Source organism: Eptatretus burgeri, chromosome 13 (genome assembly GCF_056783735.1).
Source record: "Eptatretus burgeri isolate ZD-2024b chromosome 13, Ebu_testis_v1, whole genome shotgun sequence".
Lineage (NCBI taxonomy): Eukaryota > Metazoa > Chordata > Myxini > Myxiniformes > Myxinidae > Eptatretus > Eptatretus burgeri.
In genome coordinates this window covers 9,677,341-9,699,065 of record NC_140973.1, presented here as the reverse complement: position 1 = coordinate 9,699,065, position 21,725 = coordinate 9,677,341, and the positions used below count along the sequence as shown (strand labels likewise).

At 43.2% G+C, this 21,725-nt stretch overlaps 1 protein-coding gene across 3 annotated transcripts in view; it reads left to right on the top strand.

The window, feature by feature from the left end:
* The window catches only part of LOC147013809 (membrane-associated guanylate kinase, WW and PDZ domain-containing protein 1-like), a 79,709-nt gene extending 58,973 nt beyond the window's left edge, over positions 1 to 20,736 (top strand). For all 3 annotated transcript variants that reach the window (XM_085851051.1, XM_085851052.1, XM_085851050.1), the window contains exons 15-19: positions 2,932 to 2,992; positions 11,603 to 11,657; positions 11,830 to 11,961; positions 16,340 to 16,475; positions 19,978 to 20,736. In XM_085851051.1, coding sequence (XP_085707177.1) covers positions 2,932 to 2,992; positions 11,603 to 11,657; positions 11,830 to 11,961; positions 16,340 to 16,475; positions 19,978 to 20,693 — 1,100 coding nt within the window. In that variant the 3' untranslated portion in view covers positions 20,694 to 20,736. The remainder of the gene's footprint in view (positions 1 to 2,931; positions 2,993 to 11,602; positions 11,658 to 11,829; positions 11,962 to 16,339; positions 16,476 to 19,977) is intronic.
* Positions 20,737 to 21,725: the final 989 nt, after the last annotated feature.

Here is a 21,725-nt window from a genome sequence, read left to right as displayed (position 1 = left end):
AAACCAGCGTGGCAGTTTATAGCAGGTTTGAGATTCAAACCTCGATTAGACAGGTCAAAGGTGAGTGTGCATCTCCCTATGCTCTCCCACCAGCTATAAAGTGATAAAATAATGTAAAAAACTTGAAATATACGTTTGCACAAACCACGCGCAGTTAAGATGTTCCTGCTAAACTCATTGGTATCACATATGGTCAAATCCATTTGGGTCGTGCATGGTCAAATCCATTTGGGTCGTGCGTGGTCAAACCCATTTGTGTCGTGCGTGATCAAACCCATTGGTGTGATGTGTGATCAAACCCATAGGGGCCGTGGGTGGTCTAATCCACAGCATCGATGATGTCGCAAAGAAGCAAATTCCACCTTTCCAATCACGAAAATCAATTGGATGAAATATACCTGTTGAATACACACTAGTGATAGAATTTGTGATGTTGTTTGCAAATCCACACAAATGATGTGCACTTTCCACGTTTGAGTGTGTTTCTTCAAAGTGTTGTCCGATGGAGATTTTACCTTTTACGTACTGGGATTCCCATTGGATTTGCACCCATCGTCTTTTTCATATCTGCTTTTATTCGCGTTGTAAATTCTCACATTTTCAAGGTTCTTTGACATGATTTTGTTCATAATCACATGCTTGTTTAGCATTGCCTTTACTTTGTTTGTATTATTACCAACAGAGTACATGCCCAACGGGCGATCTTATTCTAAGCGTGCAATATGTTGTTTAGACACGTCCCATTATTTGGGCGGTGTATAGGCAACAGACTGCTACCTCGATCACCCCTGAAAAGAAAAATATCCCATGTTATGTACATGAAGAAAAAGCATGCATATATAATACATTATGGTTATATCGCTCGGATAATTACCTCCACCACCGAAAGTGGGCCGAAGTTATATGTTTTCACCTCTGACTGTCCGTCTGTGAACAGGGTATCTCAAAAAGTTTTGGACGGATTCAGACGAAACTTTGTGGACAGGTCGTGTGTGTGACAAGGAAGAATTGCTTCGATTTTGGTGAAGAACCGAATCCGAGAATTTTTTAATTTTCCATGTGATTCTTTACCATTGAGAGATGGAGACAAGAACAATATCTTGCAAAATATTTCAAAAAGTTGTGGAAGAGTTATAACAAAACTTGGTGGACGAGTTGGTTAGACAAGAACAAGCCGGTTAGATGTTGGTTGAGGTCCAGATGCAGATCCGTCCTATCCGTGGGATACAAAATGTAACCTCTTCAGCCTGGCGGAGGTAAGCGCTCTACCGAGTGCTGTTGTAGTTCCAATTGCAGTGACCCATGGGCTGACACCAAAGTCTGAAACCTGGGGCCTATATGTACTGTCACCTTCACAAGGCCCATGACATCTATCAGCTCCAACATTTTGATATTTGATTATCCTTTTTACAGTCACTTCGGTTGTTTTTCAAGGAACAGAAAACTTATAGGGAGGGCAAGGCAATTGTCAATATCACACTTCCGAAGATGTCTTAGACTTACTGTAACAGCAAAATGGTGGACGTATGATTTTTTTTTCAGGTTACTTTTGTGGGTGGTGTCAAGCCAGCTGTCCAACCAATGTGTGTCAAGCAGACAAACATACATACAATGATACATACATACATGCATACAAACATTCACTCTATTAGATATAGATTTTGTACTTTATTTGTCTGAAAATTCTAAAATGACACTCCTGCTAAATTATGAGTACCTTCATTTAACGGGATGAAGCTTGTACAACGGCATTGTCAGGGCCGAGGTAAAAATTCAGTTTTCTCCAATCTACATATCTATTTCCTGCGTCTGTCTTCCTCCCCATTTTAAACTTTTTTTCACATTACTGTCACATCTACATTATTGTATGATCTCCAAGGTCAACATTTATTCACATTGATTGATTATTTGCTGAGGAAGTTCAGATGTATGTGTCTCCATCTCCCAAAGTTTGAATGTTCCAGTGGGATGGAAACTGTTTTTTTTTTTTTAACGAATGCTCCCTTTCTTCTGTACGACAAGGGTCTGGGTCTATCCCTGTCACAGAAATAAATCTAAGTGTGAGCAATACCATTGGTGGCAAAACCAGGATCTCTTGTTGAGAAAAATTTCACACTTATTAGCCAAGTTTACTAGCAGAAGTGCCAAGATTGTTCACGCATTACAAGCAGAGCAATGTAAGCCCTGGAGAGAATGCGGAGCACTCCCGGTATCGTGCCTGAAGGCAATGCTCGTGTTTTCACATCCTTCATTTTCCAGGTTTTTTTTAACATTTAAAAATAAATACGTGAGAGTCTTTCAAGTTTCATTTTCAATTTGCTTCGAGACATTGATTGTTATGCAAAATTGGTCGTACTACTACTTCGGGACTATAAAGTTTGGAAAGATTCATCAAATCTTAGCACCTGGAGAACTTCCACCATTCCTTTTATTTTCCACTCCTTTCCTTCTTCACCCCTTGCCCTTTTCTCAGTTTTCTTTCAGTAAACTCGTTCTTTAAGTACAGTATACCTCACATGTATAGTGGGCTGGCAGGGTGGCCTAGGCCCTAGAGGTATGCACACTTGGTTCAATTGACATTAAACTGGACGTCCTTTCAGCCAGCATTAGTTGGTGGATATTAAAGCTCCCATGGTGTCCTTCGTGAAGAGTAGGCGAGATATCGCCAGCACCATGAACAAATGGCAAATTCCTGCCCTAACTATTGCTGGGAAGGCAATGGCAAACCACCTAGTATAACCAATTGCCAAGAAACTGCCTCAGCTGCACCGATGCTCTGTAACAGAGTATGGCACATGAGAATCAGAAACGTGTACCTTATATACTTTATACTTAAAGCTTTAATTTTATGGACAGTAGTAATATAATAAGATGACTGTTCATCACTTATTTGTCTCTGATCAGATTTTTAAAATTTTCATTCTCTTACAGTTCAAAATGAAGAACAAGACGGATCCCTCAGTACACCTGACCCGAGGAATGTTCCATCATGGTAACTGTTGCTGTCAATATTTACAGAAGCACACATTCGGTGCTCTTGCGGCTCATATTTTTATCATTGACAATGTTTATTGTCTGAAAGCATGGCGGCCTATCCCCAAATAGTTGCAAGTACTCGAATGAAACAGCACGTGCCACTACATGTGCTGCTTGGCTACACAGTTAAACCGGTTACCCGTCTCTCTTTGCTTTGATGTATTAAAATGATATGAGGTGCGTTCACATGTAAAAGTATCCTAATTCGTAATTCCTGAATGCATGAACGTGAACTGAGCGACAATTGCACAGGTCGTTAATTGAACATTTCCCGCGTTATTCGACACATTGCAGTGGCATACGTCATGTGGTGTGCCGTTGGCAATGTTGTACATACAGTGTGTACTGGGTTCGAATCCTGCCCCAGTACATTGGAAAAATCCTGTTTTCAGCTTGCATGGGCAGCATGTTCACAAATTGTTTGCGTCTGAGTCAGCAAACTCGTATGGACATTCATTGCTCGATGGTTTCAGGGTGTCCACCATGAATGTTAAATATGTTCAGAGTTGGAGGAGCAAGCTTGAAGAGGGATGTGGAAGCAGCGAAACTGAGGCTCATTCCAGACGACCCCAAACAAGCAGTCCACTGAACATTCAGCCTGTGAAAGGATTGGTGATTATAGATCACAGAATGATGAAAACGCTTCATTCCGCAAAACGCAAAAACGCAAAAAAATCTGAAAACCCATTCCGTGGGAGTACCTCCTGTGCAGCTTCCCTTCGCAGGGCAGCTCACCGGATGATGGGATTGGGGCAAAGCCTTCGGGACCCCCAGTCTTTGATAGGAGGGAAACCACGGGGAAACATCCCTGGGTCAGATTGCGGGAGAGTGTGTCGGAGTGGTGCTGAGGTGTCGTCCACCAGACGGCGGTCTCCTTGGGTTAACCTGAGGCGGTCCCTTCGGGTGGGTGCCTGGAATGTCCTATCCCTAAGAGAGGATGATCACCTGTCTCTGTTATCATCTGAGCTCAAGCGTTTGGACATCGGGATTGCAGCTCTCTCTGAGGTTCGGAGACCGGATTGCGGCGAGATAATGGTGGGTGGTTACACCTACTATTGGTCTGGTCGCTCTGATGGTTACCATACCCAAGGAGTTGCTGTAGCTGTGTCCAATAAGCTGACCCCAATGATAATTGAGGTAACACCGGTCAACGAGCGTATTATGAGATTAAGGATTCGTCACTCCTTAGGTGTCATTTCCCTGGTCTCTATTTATGCTCCGACTGAGGCGAGTGATCTTACCGTGAAGGATGCATTCTACGCCACACTCGAGTCTGTGGTTGATCAGTGCCCCAGACGAGATACACTTCTAGTCTTGGGGGATTTCAATGCATCGACTGGAACTGATAGGGATGGTTATGAGGTGTGTGTTGGTCCCCATGGGTCAGGAACTATGAACCAGAATAGCACTAAGTTCCTTGACTTTGCAAGAAGTCATGGACTTAGGGTGGCTGGTTCATGGTTTCAGCGCCCGCAAGCTCATCGCTGGACTTGGTATTCCAACGCTGGCGGTGTGGCAAAGGAGATTGACCATGTCCTCATTGACGGTCGTTGGAGGATGATCCAGAACTGCAGGGTCTACCGGAGTGCTCAGTTCCTCAATACTGACCACAGGCTTGTTGTAGCAACTCTAAAGCTGCACCTTAAATCCTGGAGAATGGTACCATCCCAGCCTAGGCTGGATGTTGCCAAGCTCAGGGATGAGAGAGTAGCTGAGGAGTTTGCGAACAGGCTGAGTGGACACTTGGGGGTCTGGGTGCTTTGGGGGTCCTGAAGAGTTGTGGAGCACCTTCAAGACCACCGTCCTTGATGTTGCCGGTGGATGCCTTGGAGTTCACCGCAGGGCAAAGAAGAATTTTGTCTCTCAAGGGACACTGGATACCATTGACCAGAGTCGCAGGGCCAGGCTGAATGGCAGAGCTGAGCTGTTCAGGGAGCTGAGGCGTAAAACTGTACGTGCACTGAGGGTGGACAAGGAGGCCTATGTGCGAGGAATCTGTGAGGAGGTAGAGCATCACCTGTGGACAGGTGATTCTCGTCCCGCTTACAGGGGAATTCGCGCATTACGTTCATCCAAGCCCATCCCTCGGAGCACTGCAGTTCGAGCAGAGAGTGGTAGGCTCTTGACAGAGGAGTCTGAAGTGAAGGCTCGCTGGGCCGGTTACTTTGAGCGGTTGTACCAGGCTGATCCCCCAGCTGTCGAGTTGGACGTCAAGGGTGTTACAATCCCTGTTGCTGACCCTCGAATCAACTGTGGTCCACCATCGCTTGTGGAAACACGGGCTGCGGTGAACCAGTTGAAACGGGGCAAAGCTCCAGGGATCTGTGGCATCCATGCTGAACTTCTCAAGGCTGGTGGAAATGCTGCACTCGCGTCGTTGCATGCAGTTTTGTGCTCTGCCTGGAACACAGGCATCATCCCAACTGACTGGAAGAGGGGCCTTGTTGTCCCTCTCTGGAAAGGGAAGGGTGATCGCCAAGACTGCAACAACTACCGAGGGGTGACGCTGCTCTCAGTGCCGGGCAAGGTCTTTGCTCGGATAATTCTTGATAGGGTTCGCCACCATCTGCTTGAGCACCAGCGTCCAGAGCAGTCAGGCTTTACACCAAAGAGGTCAACGATTGACCGTATCCTTGCTCTTCGTGTCCTCACTGAACGCAGACGAGAGTTTCGGCAGGGGCTGCTTGCAGCCTATGTTGATCTCTGTAAAGCGTTCGATTCAGTGAATAGGGATGTCCTCTGGAGGATTCTTGTTCTTCGTGGGGTGCCACCGAAACTGATCGATCTGATGTCTGAACTCTACTCTGGTACTGAGAGTGCTGTGAAGTGTGGTGGTACCGCCTCTGACTTATTTCCAGTTGTTACTGGAGTTCGTCAGGGATGTGTACTTGCCCCCACACTTTTCAGCACTTGTATGGACTGGATTTTTGGGAGGATGTCGGAGAGATCAAGTTGCGGTGCATCGTTTGGCAATGTCAAGATCTCGGACCTTGATTTTGCAGATGATGCAGTCATCTTTGCGGAGACTTTAGACATCCTCTTGGGGGCCCTCGAGGTGCTGAATGAGGAGTCGGAGCCGTTGGGATTACGGATTTCTTGGGTCAAAACAAAGATCCAGGCTTTCGGTGACATCTTGGATGCTGCTGTCCTGTCTGTGTCTGTTTGTGGTGAGGATGTTGAGGTCGTGGATAGATTCACTTACCTTGGCAGTGATATTCATGTCTCCGCAGGTTGTGAGCCGGAGGTCAATAGACGTCTGGGTCGGGCCTGGGGAGTCATGGATTCACTGGATCATGGGGTGTGGCGCTGCCGGTACCTGTGCGGGAGGACGAAAGTCCGAGTCTTCAGGTCCTTGGTACTTCCAGTCTTGCTCTATGGGTGCGAGACTTGGACTTTGACCAAGGATCTGAGACGGAGACTTAATTCCTTTGGTACCAGGTCTCTTCGGAGAATCCTTGGCTATTGCTGGTCGGATTTTGTGTCCAACGAGCGGTTGCTGGGAGAGACTCGGATGAGATTTGTTACCTGCATAGTCCGTGAGCGTCAGCTGCGGCTGTATGGACATGTGGCTCGCTTTCCTGACGCTGATCCTGCTCACCAGATTCTCTCAGCGAGGGAGTCTCATGAGTGGAGGAGGCCAGTGGGCCGACCACGTGCCTCATGGTTGCAGCAGGTTGACCATCATCTCAAGGAGATGGGGATGGGCCTGGCATCTGCCTGGGGGATGGCCAGACGGAGGCCCCTGGAGTACCGGCGGAAAGTGGACGCAGCGACGCGCTGTTCTGGCACATGCTCCCATACCTGACCTGACCTGACCTGAATGATGATGGAACAATTCGCCATGGCCACAGGGTATATCAAATGGTTCTGCTTATACAAATTTTCACACTGATCTCACAATGTCCAAAATTTCTGCACACTGAGTGCCGTGAATGCTAAGATGACCAAACAGCATGCGATTATTCATGTCAGAACATGGTGACCAGGAATGCAGTGAGTGGGAGACGTTTGTGAACACCATTGGGACTGTGGATGAAACCTGGATGCCATTCTTCAATCAAAAAAAAACAAAAAATGACAGAATTCTGACTCACCTCCTCCAAATTTATCTTGCGTATGAGCATCATCCGAGTAGATAATGGTGATCATCTTTTGGGATGATCATGATATCATTCTCACCCGTGGAGTTCCAAAAGGGCTGGCAGGATCGCCTAGACATGTATACACTCCCCTTGCTGCTGTATAACTTGGGTTTGAATCTCGGCCCAGCGATAAACTTTCATTCTGATGCTTCACATGTAGGTAAAGGTGTGTGTGTGTGTGTGTGTGTGTGTGTGTGTGTGTGTGTGTGTGTGTGTGTGTGTGTGTGTGTGTGTGTGTGTGTGTGTGTGTGTGTGTGTGTGTGTGTGTGTGTGTGTGTGTGTGTGTGTGCCGTCCCTCAGACGGATGTTAAACTGTGCGTCCCATCTGTTGACATTTGGTGGATGTTATAAATACCATGGTGTCCTTTGTGAAGAATAGGTAAGCTATGGATCATAATCTACAGAGTACTGGTTGTCTGGAAGCTCTTGTTGTCCCTCTCTCACCTGTATTGTGGATTGAGCTCCTCACAGGTAGCTCCTACATTTGCTCTTTGATTTCCCCTCTCCCCTCCCCCCTCCACCTCCCTCTTTCTTTCAGTACCTTGTATCCATAGGTAAAAGGCGCTGTATAAATTTAAAAAAAATTAATGGCTCACACCCCAGCTCAATGCCCAATTCCTGTTCTAACCTACAGGGGGTGGCATTGCATCAGCACCTATTAAAGGATGCTATCCTGTATAGCTGTGCTCTCCAGCAAATTATGCTATCCACAGCTTTGTGCCGCATCGGAAGAAGAAGACGACTGTTACTGACCACAGTTCCTGTGGAGTTTTGGAAAACGTTTCTATCAGCCCTGCAGAAATGTCCGGAACTTGCACAGTCAGGATTTAGCTTCGATCGTGACAATGCCCCACCACACTGGGACCTTCAGGTGCAAAAATTCTTCGAAGAGCAGCGTAATCAATCAATTCCACATTCACCATATATACTGGACCTTACGCCCAATAACTTGTGCTTATTTTCAAGAATGAAAAACGGAATTCCGAGTCATAACCTCTCCTCCAGATCAGCATTAACATCATATGTTTATCAGCGGCCTCTACATAATCCTGAAGAAAGCTTTGCTTCACTCCGGCCTTCGCATCTTGGATCCAACAATGTATAGCCCTCCTAATGGTTGATGTTGAGAAGTGAAGTACGTGTCAATTTTTGTAAATCATATGTGCTTGTTGAAATAAATTAGATCCACATATTTGAACGCACCTTGTATTTGTATTGACTGTTTATTATTTTAATTTGAGTGGCATGTGCAACTGTGATGCAACATTTTCAAGGTTGAAGATTAATTTACTATATAGTACTGTATAAGGTATTTCTGTGTCGGAGTGGCGACCCGTCCAGGATTGTGCCCAACAGCCAAGGAGACTGCTTAGGCAGCACCAACGCTCTGCACAGAGTATGGTCCCCATGGATGGATGGATGGATAAGGTGTTTCATTAGTTCATTAACATGGCAAAAGTTCAGAAAAAACTCCTCCATCAGAATGACGCTGAGAAGATCATCGCATATACACTTAAATTGCTTTACACCAGGCCCCGTCCTTTGAATAAGGTCCTTATACATCTTTATTTAACAAGAGGAAGATGCATCCAATCCATTCTCCTGTTAACGTCCCAACATTCATAGCTATGCCTGGTGTTGGCTTAATGGTTAGGGTGGTGGGCTTGGGATCCTAGGGTCCTGAGTTCAAATCCCATTCGGCTGTTGAGTTAATACCAGGTGGGGTTGACTCTGCCTGTCATCCTTCCGTAGTCGGCAAAATGAGTACCAGCTTGCTAGTATCCGGTGTCGGAGTTGCGACCCATCCAGGATTGTATCCAATAGCTATGGAGACTGATTCGGCAGCACCAATGCTCTGCACAGAGTATAGTCCCAATGGACGGATGGATCAATGGATTCATAGCTGTGATGGGTTTTCTGCAGCAGTTGAGACCTGCAGGAATGGTCTGACCCCACACCTATAGTTTTGAGTATAGCTTCAAACTGCTTATCTCGAAAGAGAAAAACATTGCAAATTGTACATAGAAGGTAGATGCATGAGATGAAATCTCAGGATAGAAGGTGATAACTCATGGAATGCTGCAGGGGTAAGTTTGGGATCCATTGCCAATTGTAATTGGTATGAAGGAGTGGGAATTGGTTTATCCAAATTTTATGATGACAAGAAGCCTGATTGGAGGGTAACTTAAGAAGGTAAGAACCAAAACAAACAGGTGCGGGATAGTTTGGATGTTTTGTGGGGGGATGTGCTAGGAAGCGGAATTCCGATTCCGAAGTACTATACTGTGTTGTGGAGCGTCGGTGCTGCCGAAGCAGTTTCTTGGCAAGGGTTATACTGGGTGGTTTATGATTGCCCTCCCAGCAGTAGTTAGGCAGGAAATTCTAATTTGTTCAGGGTGCCGGTGATAGCTCACCTACTCTTTACGAAGGACACCATAAGCTCTTTAATTTCCACCAACTAATGCTGGCAGACGGGACACACATATTAATGAATCGGCCAACCTGTGAAACACTGGGATGAAAGCTTTTATCTGGGTCAGAATTCAAACCCAGGCTAGACAGCTTCGAGGCAAATTGAGGCAGTATATGTAATTTAGTAATCATGAAAACATTGGTAATGGGTAGAACGTGCAATGATAGATTAGTGGGGATATTCCACCAGTGAGTTGCTCAGGGAAAAGACTTGAGAAGGACTAAGTAGCATGTGAGACAAGTTGGGCAGCGATTGGTAAGCAAATATAATATATTGTACAAGCATAACAAAGGGAATTCATTTTGAGTCAGGGGGAATAGTGTTATCAGGACAGATTTCTGATTCGGTCACGTTAAGGTCAATATAGTGTTTGTTTCTAGTCACCTTATTATGTAAAGGCTCCAGTTTCTCGAAATGAAATATTCACTGATGGAGCTATGTTGGAGTGCTTTCAGGGCATTTAAAGTCTTTGTTATGAGGAATGATTATAAAATTTAACAACAACAAAAGAACAGGGCTGATTGAAAGAGAGGAGAGAAGCTTGTGGAGTTGTGGGGATATAATGGAGGTGTTCTAATGAAAGAGTAGTGATGGAATATATACAAGTACTTTATTTTTAGTTTGTGGACTTGGGCACAGCTTGAGGAGAAAACCACCAAACAAGCAAAAACAGAGATACGAGACAAGGGCGTTCAAACTGTGAGGATTGTAGACCCGTGGGATAGTTTGCCCGGAAGAGGTCTGCAAATGAAGATTTTTTTTTTTAACATTGGTCAAAGGATCAGGAAGGAACTTGTACATAATTTGCATGTATAAAGTAGACGTGAGGAGAAATTTCACTTTTAATGAATCACAAGGACATTGGAGTACAATGAACAAGATAATGTAGTTTGTAGGATTTGATCCTTTTTGACCCCAAGCATATTGATTTGATTTGCATAGGATTTGATTTTGACCCCAAGCATATTGAGCTATGTTCTCAGATGAGAACACTAAACAGTCCAACCTGACATCAATATTTAAAGGGCTATAGATTGCTGGGAAGAAGAGGTAAGTAGGAAAGTGCATATCGTTGAGTGTGTTTGCACTTCGTCCACCTTTCTCTACATTTAAAATCCCCAGTGACGTCTTTTTGTACTGGGTGTTTATTACCCTGCGCATGTACTACAAAGTATGGTTAAGCAATTGGTTTACTCTGTCTGTCTGGCAGTATATGACCGAGGAACTACTTAATTTCAATTCAATGTTACATTTTGAAAATTGTAGAACATGAACCTGCAGTTTAGTAGTACTTTGGCTATGAGTTTGGCAAATTGTACGGAATCTTGGCCCGATCGTGCATGCGCACAGAGGAGTAAGGTGCAGTGATTTTTTTTTTGTTTGTTTTTTACTCTGCCTGCCTGTCTGGCAGTGAAACGAAATTGAAAATCATTCCAAACAGGAAACTCACTGTTTTTAAGGACGTCGTAAAGGACACAGACAGGCATGAAGAACTAATTTAACATGTTAAATAAGGTGGTGTAAAAGATGCTGCATTAGTGGCAGTAAACTTCCGATTCAATGGGGGTTTTTTTCTACAGCCTTTAAAACTTTTATTCCAATTGAATTATGTATTTAAACAATGGAGAACACAAATCGCTTTGTAAGCACTTTCAAAAAAACCTTTGGTTTAGCAGTAATTTGGCAAAATTTTACGCCATCTTCACCAATCAAATTTGCCACTCACGTTCCTCGGGTGAAAAACTTTGAGATTCTTCTTCTTCTTCCAATAAACTGTTTCCAATAAAGTCCCATGCCCTGTTTGTCAATACTCCATTGGGTAAGGTGTTCTATGAGCTATGGTTGTTGTTGCTGCTATTGTTCTTTTGTATTGTTGTTGTTTTGTTTTGTCTTGTTGGTGTTATTCAATTTGAATTGGTGGTGGACTTATTTTTTTAAACATGTGTTTTAGCAATATGGAGAGGCGAGAATGGACTGTCAGGAATCCAGGACGGATGCGGAATATGGTGAGTTTGGGTTTGGAATTTGATCGCTTTTATGACCAAGTCTCAATGGAGAGAATCTCGGGAAGGAGCTTTACAGAAGAAGAATTGTAATTACAAGTTTTCTCATTACTTTTGTTCTGTCTGTGTACATTTCCAATGGATTAAATGACAGTGAGTGTTCTTATGATTACAGATCATGGTGGAAGTTATACGTAGCATCAACGGTTTTGGCCTGAAACTGGATGGGGGCAGAGAGGGGCATATGCCTTTGAACATTGCTTCTGTCGCGCCAAACAGCCCAGCTGCAGACACTGGCAGAATAAAGGTTAGTGATGGTGTCTGCAACAAAACGTGCCGTCCTGATAAATAAATAGATACCGACCCTGCGTCAAGAATACAAGTGCATTCAGTTAATTTCTTTTATTGATTTACCCTTTTTTCTGCAGTGATCACAGTAAAGCATGCTTAGCTGCATCTACATACTGTATGTCTGCTCTGATCATAATGGGTTGAGGGGTTGGAGGGAGGGGAGGAGAGGGTGACAGTTAAATTGTGAAAAATAGAACAGAGAAAAGGAAGGGTTGATCGAAGGGAAAGGGGAAAAAAGATGGATGATTGAGACTTAAAGAGAGGTGAAGGGATCAGTTGGACAGGATTCGAGAAAAAAGGGAAATGTGCTTCGAAGGATGTGCGAGTAATGATGAGGGTTAAAAAAACACAGGGAGACTTGCTGGAGAAGGAATGAGGAACATATCGATCCTCTTCAATTACAGCCCTTTGTCCCAACTCGGCATTACCTGGTTGTATGCATATATTCAGTAACCCATCCCATGTTTCCTTCCTCAATTTCAAACTCTTGTGCTTACCTCCACCTTTTCTTTCGTTTTTTTTTTTTTGTTTGTTTGTTTTTTACGAGTGCTTTACTTCCTTTGGTTCCTCTACTCCTATTTGTAAAAGTTTCAACATAACAACTTTGTTGGGTAAAAATATCTTTCTAATCTTGGTTCTTGCTCGTTTTATTTTATTTTATTATTATTCAACCAATGCCTTCTAGCTCTACACCCAACCACAACCTAAACAAGAAAAAGAGCAATCAGGATTGCAGACCATCGCCAGGACTTTTTTATGTGGTGTGTTGTGTGGTGTTTGTATAGTTTTGTGTGGTGTTTGTGTCTTGGCGTGTTACGTAATTAATATGAGACATAATTAGAACTGCCACTTTATAAATGCTGGCAGTGATGACCAGTTCAGCCATTTCAGAGGAGAAGATTTTTTAAGGCTTTAAAAAAACAACAAACAATATGGCCTCCGAATCTCGTGGCCAATGACATCATCAAAAACATTTTTATGGACCATTTTATCCCGAAATGACCCTCATAAATTTTAATACTGATCGGATGTAGCGTTCTGCATATGCAATTATGACGTCAGAATGAAGGCACTTTTGACGTCATTAAAAAAAATCACTCATTCCCCATGAGGAGTACTTGCTATTTGCCAAGTTTCAATTTTTATCCCCCGCCGCGTGGCGGAAGGGGGATATTGTTTTTTTTTTTTTTTTTTTTTTTTTTTTGTATACCTTGGTCGAGGCTCGTATGAGAGCAAACACACAACTCAAATCAAGGAGGCATAAGACAAGAGGGGCGGGAGTGGAAGGGACAAAACAGTGGGGAACAGACACATTAGGTGAACTGTGGAAGGGAGAGCGATGGGGATGGGACGGGGAACATGGCGAAGAGAAGATGGACATTTCAGGGACTTTCAGGAAGGAAAGCAGGAGAAATGAAGGAAGTGGGCTTGGGTGGATTATCGGGGGTAGAAAAGATCGAGGATTTGGATGGGGGAAGATAAGAGGTGGTGGTGAACAGCTGTTTTGAAAGCCTGGAGGGAAGAATGGGAAAGAATAGAGTGAGGAAGTTTATTCCAAAGGTGGGAAAAAAGAGGAATGAAAGAGTGAAGATGAGCAGTGATTCGTGATTTTGGTAGTTTTACCAGAAGGGGGTTGTTGGCGGACCTTGAGCGCCCTGTGGAAATGTGGTGGGGACAAATCGCAGAGAGAGCAGGGGGGGCAAGGCTGGAGAGGAGTCGGTAGAAGACAGAAAGACCACCGACCAACCTGCGGTGATTGAGTGAGAGGCCCAAAGACTCAGCTTCATTGCGGGAGATGCCGATGATCTTAAATTCCCTGGTTTCGATAGCGTTAAGCCGAGAAAGGTGGGAGGCAGGAGCACCAGCCCAGAGGGGAGAGCAGTACTCCATCAGGCTACGGACAAAAGCTTTGTAAGTGGTCAGGAGCTCAAGAGGGCCGAGGAAGGACTTAGCACGACGGAGGATTCCCAGTCGGCGACTGGCTTTTGAGGCGAGGTTGGAAATGTGACTTTCCCAGGAAAGGTCATGGCAGATAGTGAGACCTAGAAGCTTGAAAGAAAAGACTTCTTCCAGAGGATTGTTGAGAAAGTGGATGGGGGGGTTTTGTAAACGGTCCTTTCGAAGAGACATAGTGAGAGTGTGAGATTTGTCTGGATTGAAAGACATGTTCCACGTGTTGGACCAGTTTGTGATTTTATCCAGATCTGCAGTGAGCGAAGAAGCTGCTGCTTGCCGGTCTGAGGGATGACAGATGGTACGGCAGAGGGTGGAGTCGTCGGCAAAGAGAAATAGAGGATTTTCCAGAGAGTCCGAGAGATCATTGATGAAAACCAGAAAAAGAACAGGGCCCAGAACGCTACCTTGAGGAACTCCAGCCTGCACAGGAAGAGGGGATGAAAGAACTCCATTTAGGGCCACACGTTGACTGCGACAGGAGAGGAAGTCTGCGAGCCATGAGTGGAGATGGCCTTGAATACCATGGGAAGAGAGTTTGGTGAGTAGGGCAGGGTGCCAGACTGTGTCAAAAGCACGTGATATGTCCAGGGATACGGCTCGGATTTCCTGTCTGGCATTGAGGACCTCCATCCATTGATGGGAGAGCAGAAGCAGCATATCCAGGGTAGAGTGACCTGGTCTGAAACCAAATTGATGATTGGAAATCAAGCCATTGGAGAAGAGGAAGGATTTCATATCTGAAGCGATGATGGATTCCATCACCTTGCTGATGATTGGGAGAAGGCTGATTGGTCTGTAGTTATAGGGATCTGTTTTTGCACCTTTTTATGCAGGGCAGTGATGTTAGCAGATTTCCAAGCAGATGGCAGATGACCTTGGGCAAATGAGATTATTATTGGGCAAATTGGGCAAATTATTGCGATTATTGCGAATAATTATTGCGATTATTGCGAATTATTGCGATTATTGCGAATACATAGCTCCTTGGGCAAATTATTGCGATTTCAGAGATGGAGGTCAATTTTTTTTGTTTTTCCAATATGGCTGCCACACCACGTGACCTATGACGTCATAATTATCATTACAACATTCTACATGAGTAGTCACACCAATGGTGCAAATTTTGTCTCAATCCGATAAGTGGTTGTGGAGAAAAACATGAACGTTCTTGACGGACAAACAAACAAATGAAATTGCTCGTTGAGCAAGGAATTGCCGGAATAACTTTGTCATATCTCCATGATCTCTGAAAAAACAAAAACCTGGAAATTAATTTGGTTCTTATAAGTCGATAGTGCTACTGTTTAATGAGTTATAGCACTTCGTTTGGTCATGATCATAACTTGGAAGTCAATCGGACTTGAAATGGCGTTTTTATCGCAATTTGAAAGTTTTGACCCGACCCCCCCCTGACATTCGACCCCCGACCGCAAAGAAGGGTGTTGGTGTGACACCCCAATGAGACATATGGTTGGATGCAGAATTGGAAGATTCACATTTTGGATTTGGTTTGAAGTCGATATGACCATCTTAGCGGACGTTATTGCGAAAATAATAATTTCGGTTTTTCAGTGACCTTGACCTTTGACCTAGATTCACCAAAAACGACAAGCGTCTAAGTTGGACCATGGCCGACGTCTGTACCCAGTTTGGTCATGATCGCTGAAACGGTGTGGCTGCTACAGGGTAAACAAACACACAAACAAACAGACACACAGACACACAGAACGACACAAACAACCGACCAACATAATTGCCGAAATCCGAAGGATCCAAATGCAATACCCTCTCCTTCAGCGAGGGTAAAAACATAAGGGTAATACCCCAGGGCGCTCACCTGGAAGTGGCTGGATAACCAGGGAACCACTGGTAAGCATGGATGGTCCACAAAATATGTAACGAGGAAGAAAGTAAATACCGATGGATTTCTATTTTATTTTTAATGCCATGAACAAACTTTGGTAAAACATGGGTGATGAAGGTTGTTTTCAAGTTTCATCAAAATTGTGTATGTAGTTTCAGAGAAGAAAGGAAATGCATATTTTGGGGGCAACCTCCCATTACACCCACTGAAACCCCAATTTTTCTCATCTCATGAACAATCTTTGTACATCATGGGTGATGAAGGTTGTGGTCAAGTTTCATCAAAATTGCATGCGTAGTTTCTGAGAAGAAAGGAAATACCGACTTTTGGTGGGCAGCAATGATGCAACCAGCAGCCACAGCTGCGGCATACAAAATAATAATTTAATGTCTCTGCTTCCTTGTAACACTGCAGTGGAAGTTAATGAGAAACTACCCCTCAAGATGACTTTGCAATCCAATGCTTTTTGCACGATCCCCATTGTCCTGATTGTCAATGCCATTTGTTTGCACAGGTCGGAGATGAACTTTTGGCGATCAACAATGCAAGCACAGAAAACATGACTTACAATGAAGCAATCTGGCTGATTAAAAACACACAAACAACACTTCGATTGCTGTTGAGCCCAAATGCACACACGCCGGGTCACGGTAAGCATCTCGATCTTCATGGCGTGCTATTTTTCACAGTTCGTTTGATTGTTTAAAAATGGAAATCCCATTTTTTTGTTCAATGGAAAAGAGTTCATGCTCGTGCACGTGAATGAACTCGTTTCAAAGAGATCAGATGTTGCTTCAATAAAGATATCGGAGATTGTCGCGGACGAGCTGTTTACCCACCCTGTAGGTCGGAAAAGAGAGTTGAACGTCAATTAACTGGATGAAAAAAAATGAGTAATAACTTCATTATTCAGTAATAAGCACAACCATGACACAGGCAATAACAATCAATGTACTTAATAGACAAAAACCCTCAATATACCATGACATTGTGTGAATGATCTGCATACCCATAAATTGGAGGCAGATGTGGAGATAGTGGGATGGAGTGGCCACCATGAGGGTATGTGACACTCGGTGATTAAACTGATGTGGCTTGTAGCAAGGTATTATATACACATTTAAGACACTGGGGACCAAAAAATGAAAGTCATTGTATGATTAAGTTTTGCATATCATTTGTTAGCCAACATCATGGGGATTCAGGATCTATTTGGGCAGAGCTTAATTCTTCCTCTTTCTATTGCTCTGACAGGGTCAAAGTTGGTTATCAATTATATATCTGTATCAAGGAACCACACGTATCATTCTAAAATTGGTCCGATGGCTTAGATATGTATTATACACTAATTGGAAACCATATATATATATATATATATATATATATATATATATATATATATATATATATATATATATATATATATATATATATATATATATATATATATATTATTTGGTTTACCTGATATTTGACCTTGAGCAAACAGGTCAAGGTCATATGAAATTAACAAATTGATCAGTGTTCATTCAGGTCATAAATATATATGCACATAAACTTAACCATAGAAATACATGCTGTGATGAACCAAACAAACATCTTCGGATTAAAAGTGCACATTTCTTAAAAACGTTACGTACTTCCTAACGACCTTTGATGTTCTGTATACTGAGCACAAACTGGCCTTTGGTATTGATTTTTATATCATAGGGCCATCTTGGTAAACTTATTCTATAGTTATAAAATCAAGCTTATAGCTACCAGTAATTTTGTAGCAGCTTGGTAAATGCAATTTGTTACGTACTTCCTAACATTTTTGACCCAATCATGGAAGTGAACCTAAAAACTGGTATGTAGTAATGATCCATGTTGAAACTTGCCATTTTAAATCATCACTTTATGCAGAAGTAAATTGCTATTTAAGATGTTCTATCAGATGCATTTCAAATTTCTGGAATAAGATTTTGTAAGCTTCACTATGACTGGGGGAAATTTTACAAAATGTGAGATTTTACACATTTGAAGGTGCCAAGATACGCAGAAGGTCATCAGAAATGTACTGTTTCGAGGAATTGTTCTATGCTTATGTATAATGATATATATCAAACGAAAAAAAATGCATTTTCAACCATTTTGGACAACATATACAATTATACATGTAACCCATTTCTAAAAAATGAGCTATAAAAATGGAAAAAATAGCCTGTTTGGATAAAAAAAACATGCTTTGTAAGCAACTATATCCATAGGACCCATAGAAAAGTATACATTTTCTGAAAGCACAGACACTTGGGCATTATATAACATTAAGATTCTTCACCTTATTAAAACTGGGTTCAATTTCTAAGCTTTCTCCTCATTTAGGACCACAGTGTACACAATACCATGCTACAAGCCATGTATCTTTCATACTGCGACTGAAAAGAAATCAAATGATCCTCCACACCATTCCGTACCTTGATTTTATATATTCAGAGGTAACACGTGCAATAAGAAGTTTCCATCAATATCGCAGGCATCAAACGTTGACGGCTCCCCAAACTCGACTTGATCCTTCAAGTATCAAAGAACTTTATTGGGTGAGGCCCGTGGAGTCACAGAGGTCCTTTGCTGCAATGCCATGGCTGGAGGAAGATGTACCAACACCTCGCCAAATGGCATGGTGACAGTTGAAATCACCTCATATGTGGAAGAGAGAGTTGGGATGGGTGGTTATAAGATGGTCCATGTTGTCAGAGAGGGAGATGTACATGGAGTCACCCCTGTTAGGACGACGGTACAGCACACAGACAAACAGGAGGTGGTTGCGGAGGGGAATGCGCAGCCAAAGGTACTCCCGGGAGTTAGGATGGGGAAAGGTAGTATATGGACAGTGGGAAATGGAGTTCGTGACATAAACTGGATGGGGTGGGAAGCAGGGAGGAACAATAGGGAAGCAGGAAGTGGGTGGGATGCCGGGGAAGCAGCGATGGGGCGTGATGACTGCGGAGCGTGCAGTGGCAGGACAGGGGAGCACGGAGGAGGCAGGACAACACGGGAGCACGGAGTGGGCAGAGTGTGGAGGAAGCAAGGAGGAGAGGGGCATAGGGTGGATGGACGTGTAATCGGGGGATGCTAAGCAAGGGTGGGGATGGGAGAGCTTGGAGTACATGTCGGGAAACGTGGGTGGAAAGATGATGTTGGGGAAGGTACTGACTTGAGTGAGTTTGTCACTGTAGTTCCACACAGTACAAAAGGGGTGGATTTAAGGATTCCAAGAGTGGAGAGACGAAGACAGACATCAGGATTGGAATAGAGATGATGAATGAAGGCACGAAGAAAGACAGCGTTATATGAACACGATGGTAGATGAGGCACGGGTTTAAGTCATCCATAGATGGAGAGAATGGGAGAATGGAAAGAAGACTGAGAGAAAGGTGAGGCGTAAGAGGTTTATTCTCACCATCGGATGTCGTTAGCCTCACCCACCCAAAGGGACCTGGGAGGGTATTGGTCTGTGGTGTGTGGCTTTTGCTTCTGTCCGTCCACTCGCAGATCAACTTTAATTTTGTGCTGCAAGCGGCTGGCCTTTAGCACAGTTCGACAAAGTTTTCTAATTTAACCATAACATTCTTGCATCTCATTTAACCTGGCATCTCGAGGAGATGGGGATGGGCCAGACATCTACCTGGAGGGTAGCCAGACAGAGGCCCCTGGAGTACTGACGGAAAGTGGACACAGCAACGTGCTGCATGCGCCGGCGCATGCTCCCATACCTCACTGAACCATTTAACCCTTCATTTAATTTGTACCTTGAATGTGAATTATGTCCAAAGTAAGAAGTCAGCTGGTTCATTTAAGACTTGGAACAACAATACGTGCCCTCCGAGCTACCAACTCGACCTAATGGGACATGGAATAATCATGATGAAGACATCACTATTTATTATTTCACCTTTTTAACATAGTTTAATATTCTTTGTTCTATTATTTTCCCATAGACATAATTATGTAAAGAAAAAGAAACAGACTCATTGTTTGTTCGTCATTTGTGTATTTTATGATTCAATGTACATTTTGTTTGTAAATCTGTTCTGCTTGCAGAGTGAGATCATATGTGGTGGAGTTGTTCTGACACATTACTGTTTTTTATTTATTTTTATATATTTTTAGGAACTGACCATCACAATGGAGAAGAGCAGAAAGTTGCAATGTTCCAGCAAAACCCCAATTTGACTGCACATTGGATGGAGAGCCGGCTCATCAGGACAACGAAATCAGATGACCATGCAGTTACAATGAACAATGAGCAAGGTCCTCTTCAAACGAGACTCTGGGATGGAGATGCGTTTGATCGTCATAGAAGGCAATCGATGCACACCAAGGAAATATTTTCTGTAAATAGCCATAACTCCCAGACGTTGAAACCAATGACGGCGGAAAGCAGCCAGTATCGGCAGACGACATCTTCGAGGGATTGGAAGAGGCCAGGATGCTCGAGCATACAACACATCGTGGACCGATGCAACCGCTCGCGGACCAGTTCTGGTACCTTTCTACATTCTAGAGAACGGGGTTCATGGAAACCGGACCCCGTACCAGGTAGTTACACTGGTTGTAAACAAGGTATGTGGAGCCAAGGTAGATGTGATGGGTTTGTCGGACCCAAAAAGGACTTTTTTATGCGGTCCTACTCTGTGAATCCCCAACAAATGGAGCGGATGAGGTCAGAAGGGAGTTTATCGGATAAGGTGCATGCGAGGAGGCACTTGAAAGCCGGTCCGTTACAGCATGGCATGCAAACAGATCCGGCGTTTTCGGCGGGACCTCACCAAATGCTCCGAGCTGAATATTTAGCGTCTCCGTTTGGCAAGCCTCCTTACAGATGACCTATAAAGGAACCCAACATCAAAATAAGTTGTTTTTTTTTTTTTAAATAACTGCATGCTTTCTAACGTTCGTACACCAACAGGGTTGCGGTTGATGATAAAGTTTCTTCCTTGGACATTTATTGTATTTTATAATCTCGGTCAGGCTTATTGAAAGATAATATTATTTTGACATAAGAAAAGTGCTCGGTGTGGGTTGCATGGGGTCCCCGAGGTTTTATTGAAAGAATAATGGAGTCCATGTTGAAATGGGCAAAAGTCCACTTTGGGGCCTTTCAGCTCTGGCCTGGAAAATATTTTTGTTGATCAACAGTAGTGATTATAAACGTTTAACAATCTGGGGGGGTGGGGGGAGAAATATGTATATATATATATATATATATATATATATATATATATATATATATATATATATATATATATATATGTAATTTTCCAGAATTATTTTGCCTGAACTTGTTTTCAAATTTAAACTGACAAGTTTATTTATTTGAACTAAATTTAAACTTACAAAATTTTTCACAGTACAGTATTGTCTTCATTTTACCAAGGCAAGAGCAATAAATGCATTTGCATTAAAAGACAGACAGACAGACAGACAGATTGGGCTGAAAATATAACCTCCGTCCACGGAGGAGGTAATTAGTGTATTTGCATGAAAAAAACCAACGAAACAAAATCAAACTTGGTTTACCGTATGTCTTGTATACATGGCGAGTGAATGAGGTTGGCCACCACCTCCACTTCCTCCTGCTCTTCCTCTTCCTCCTCTTACAAATAAAACAAACCTCTTTTCTCTTCTTCAATTGAACAAATAATGTGCAGTATTTAATTATTTTTTTTGTAGAATTGGCTTGTGTTGTTCTGAAATATGTTTTATTTATCATTATTCACCTTCAAATAATATTTTGAACATACGGCTGCATTTTTGCACTTCCCCCCCCCCTCTCTTCTCCCCCTTCTCCCTCCACCCCCTTCGACTCGAGTTGGTGACATTCTGTTGTTGAATGTTCCATTTGTTGCATGGTCAGC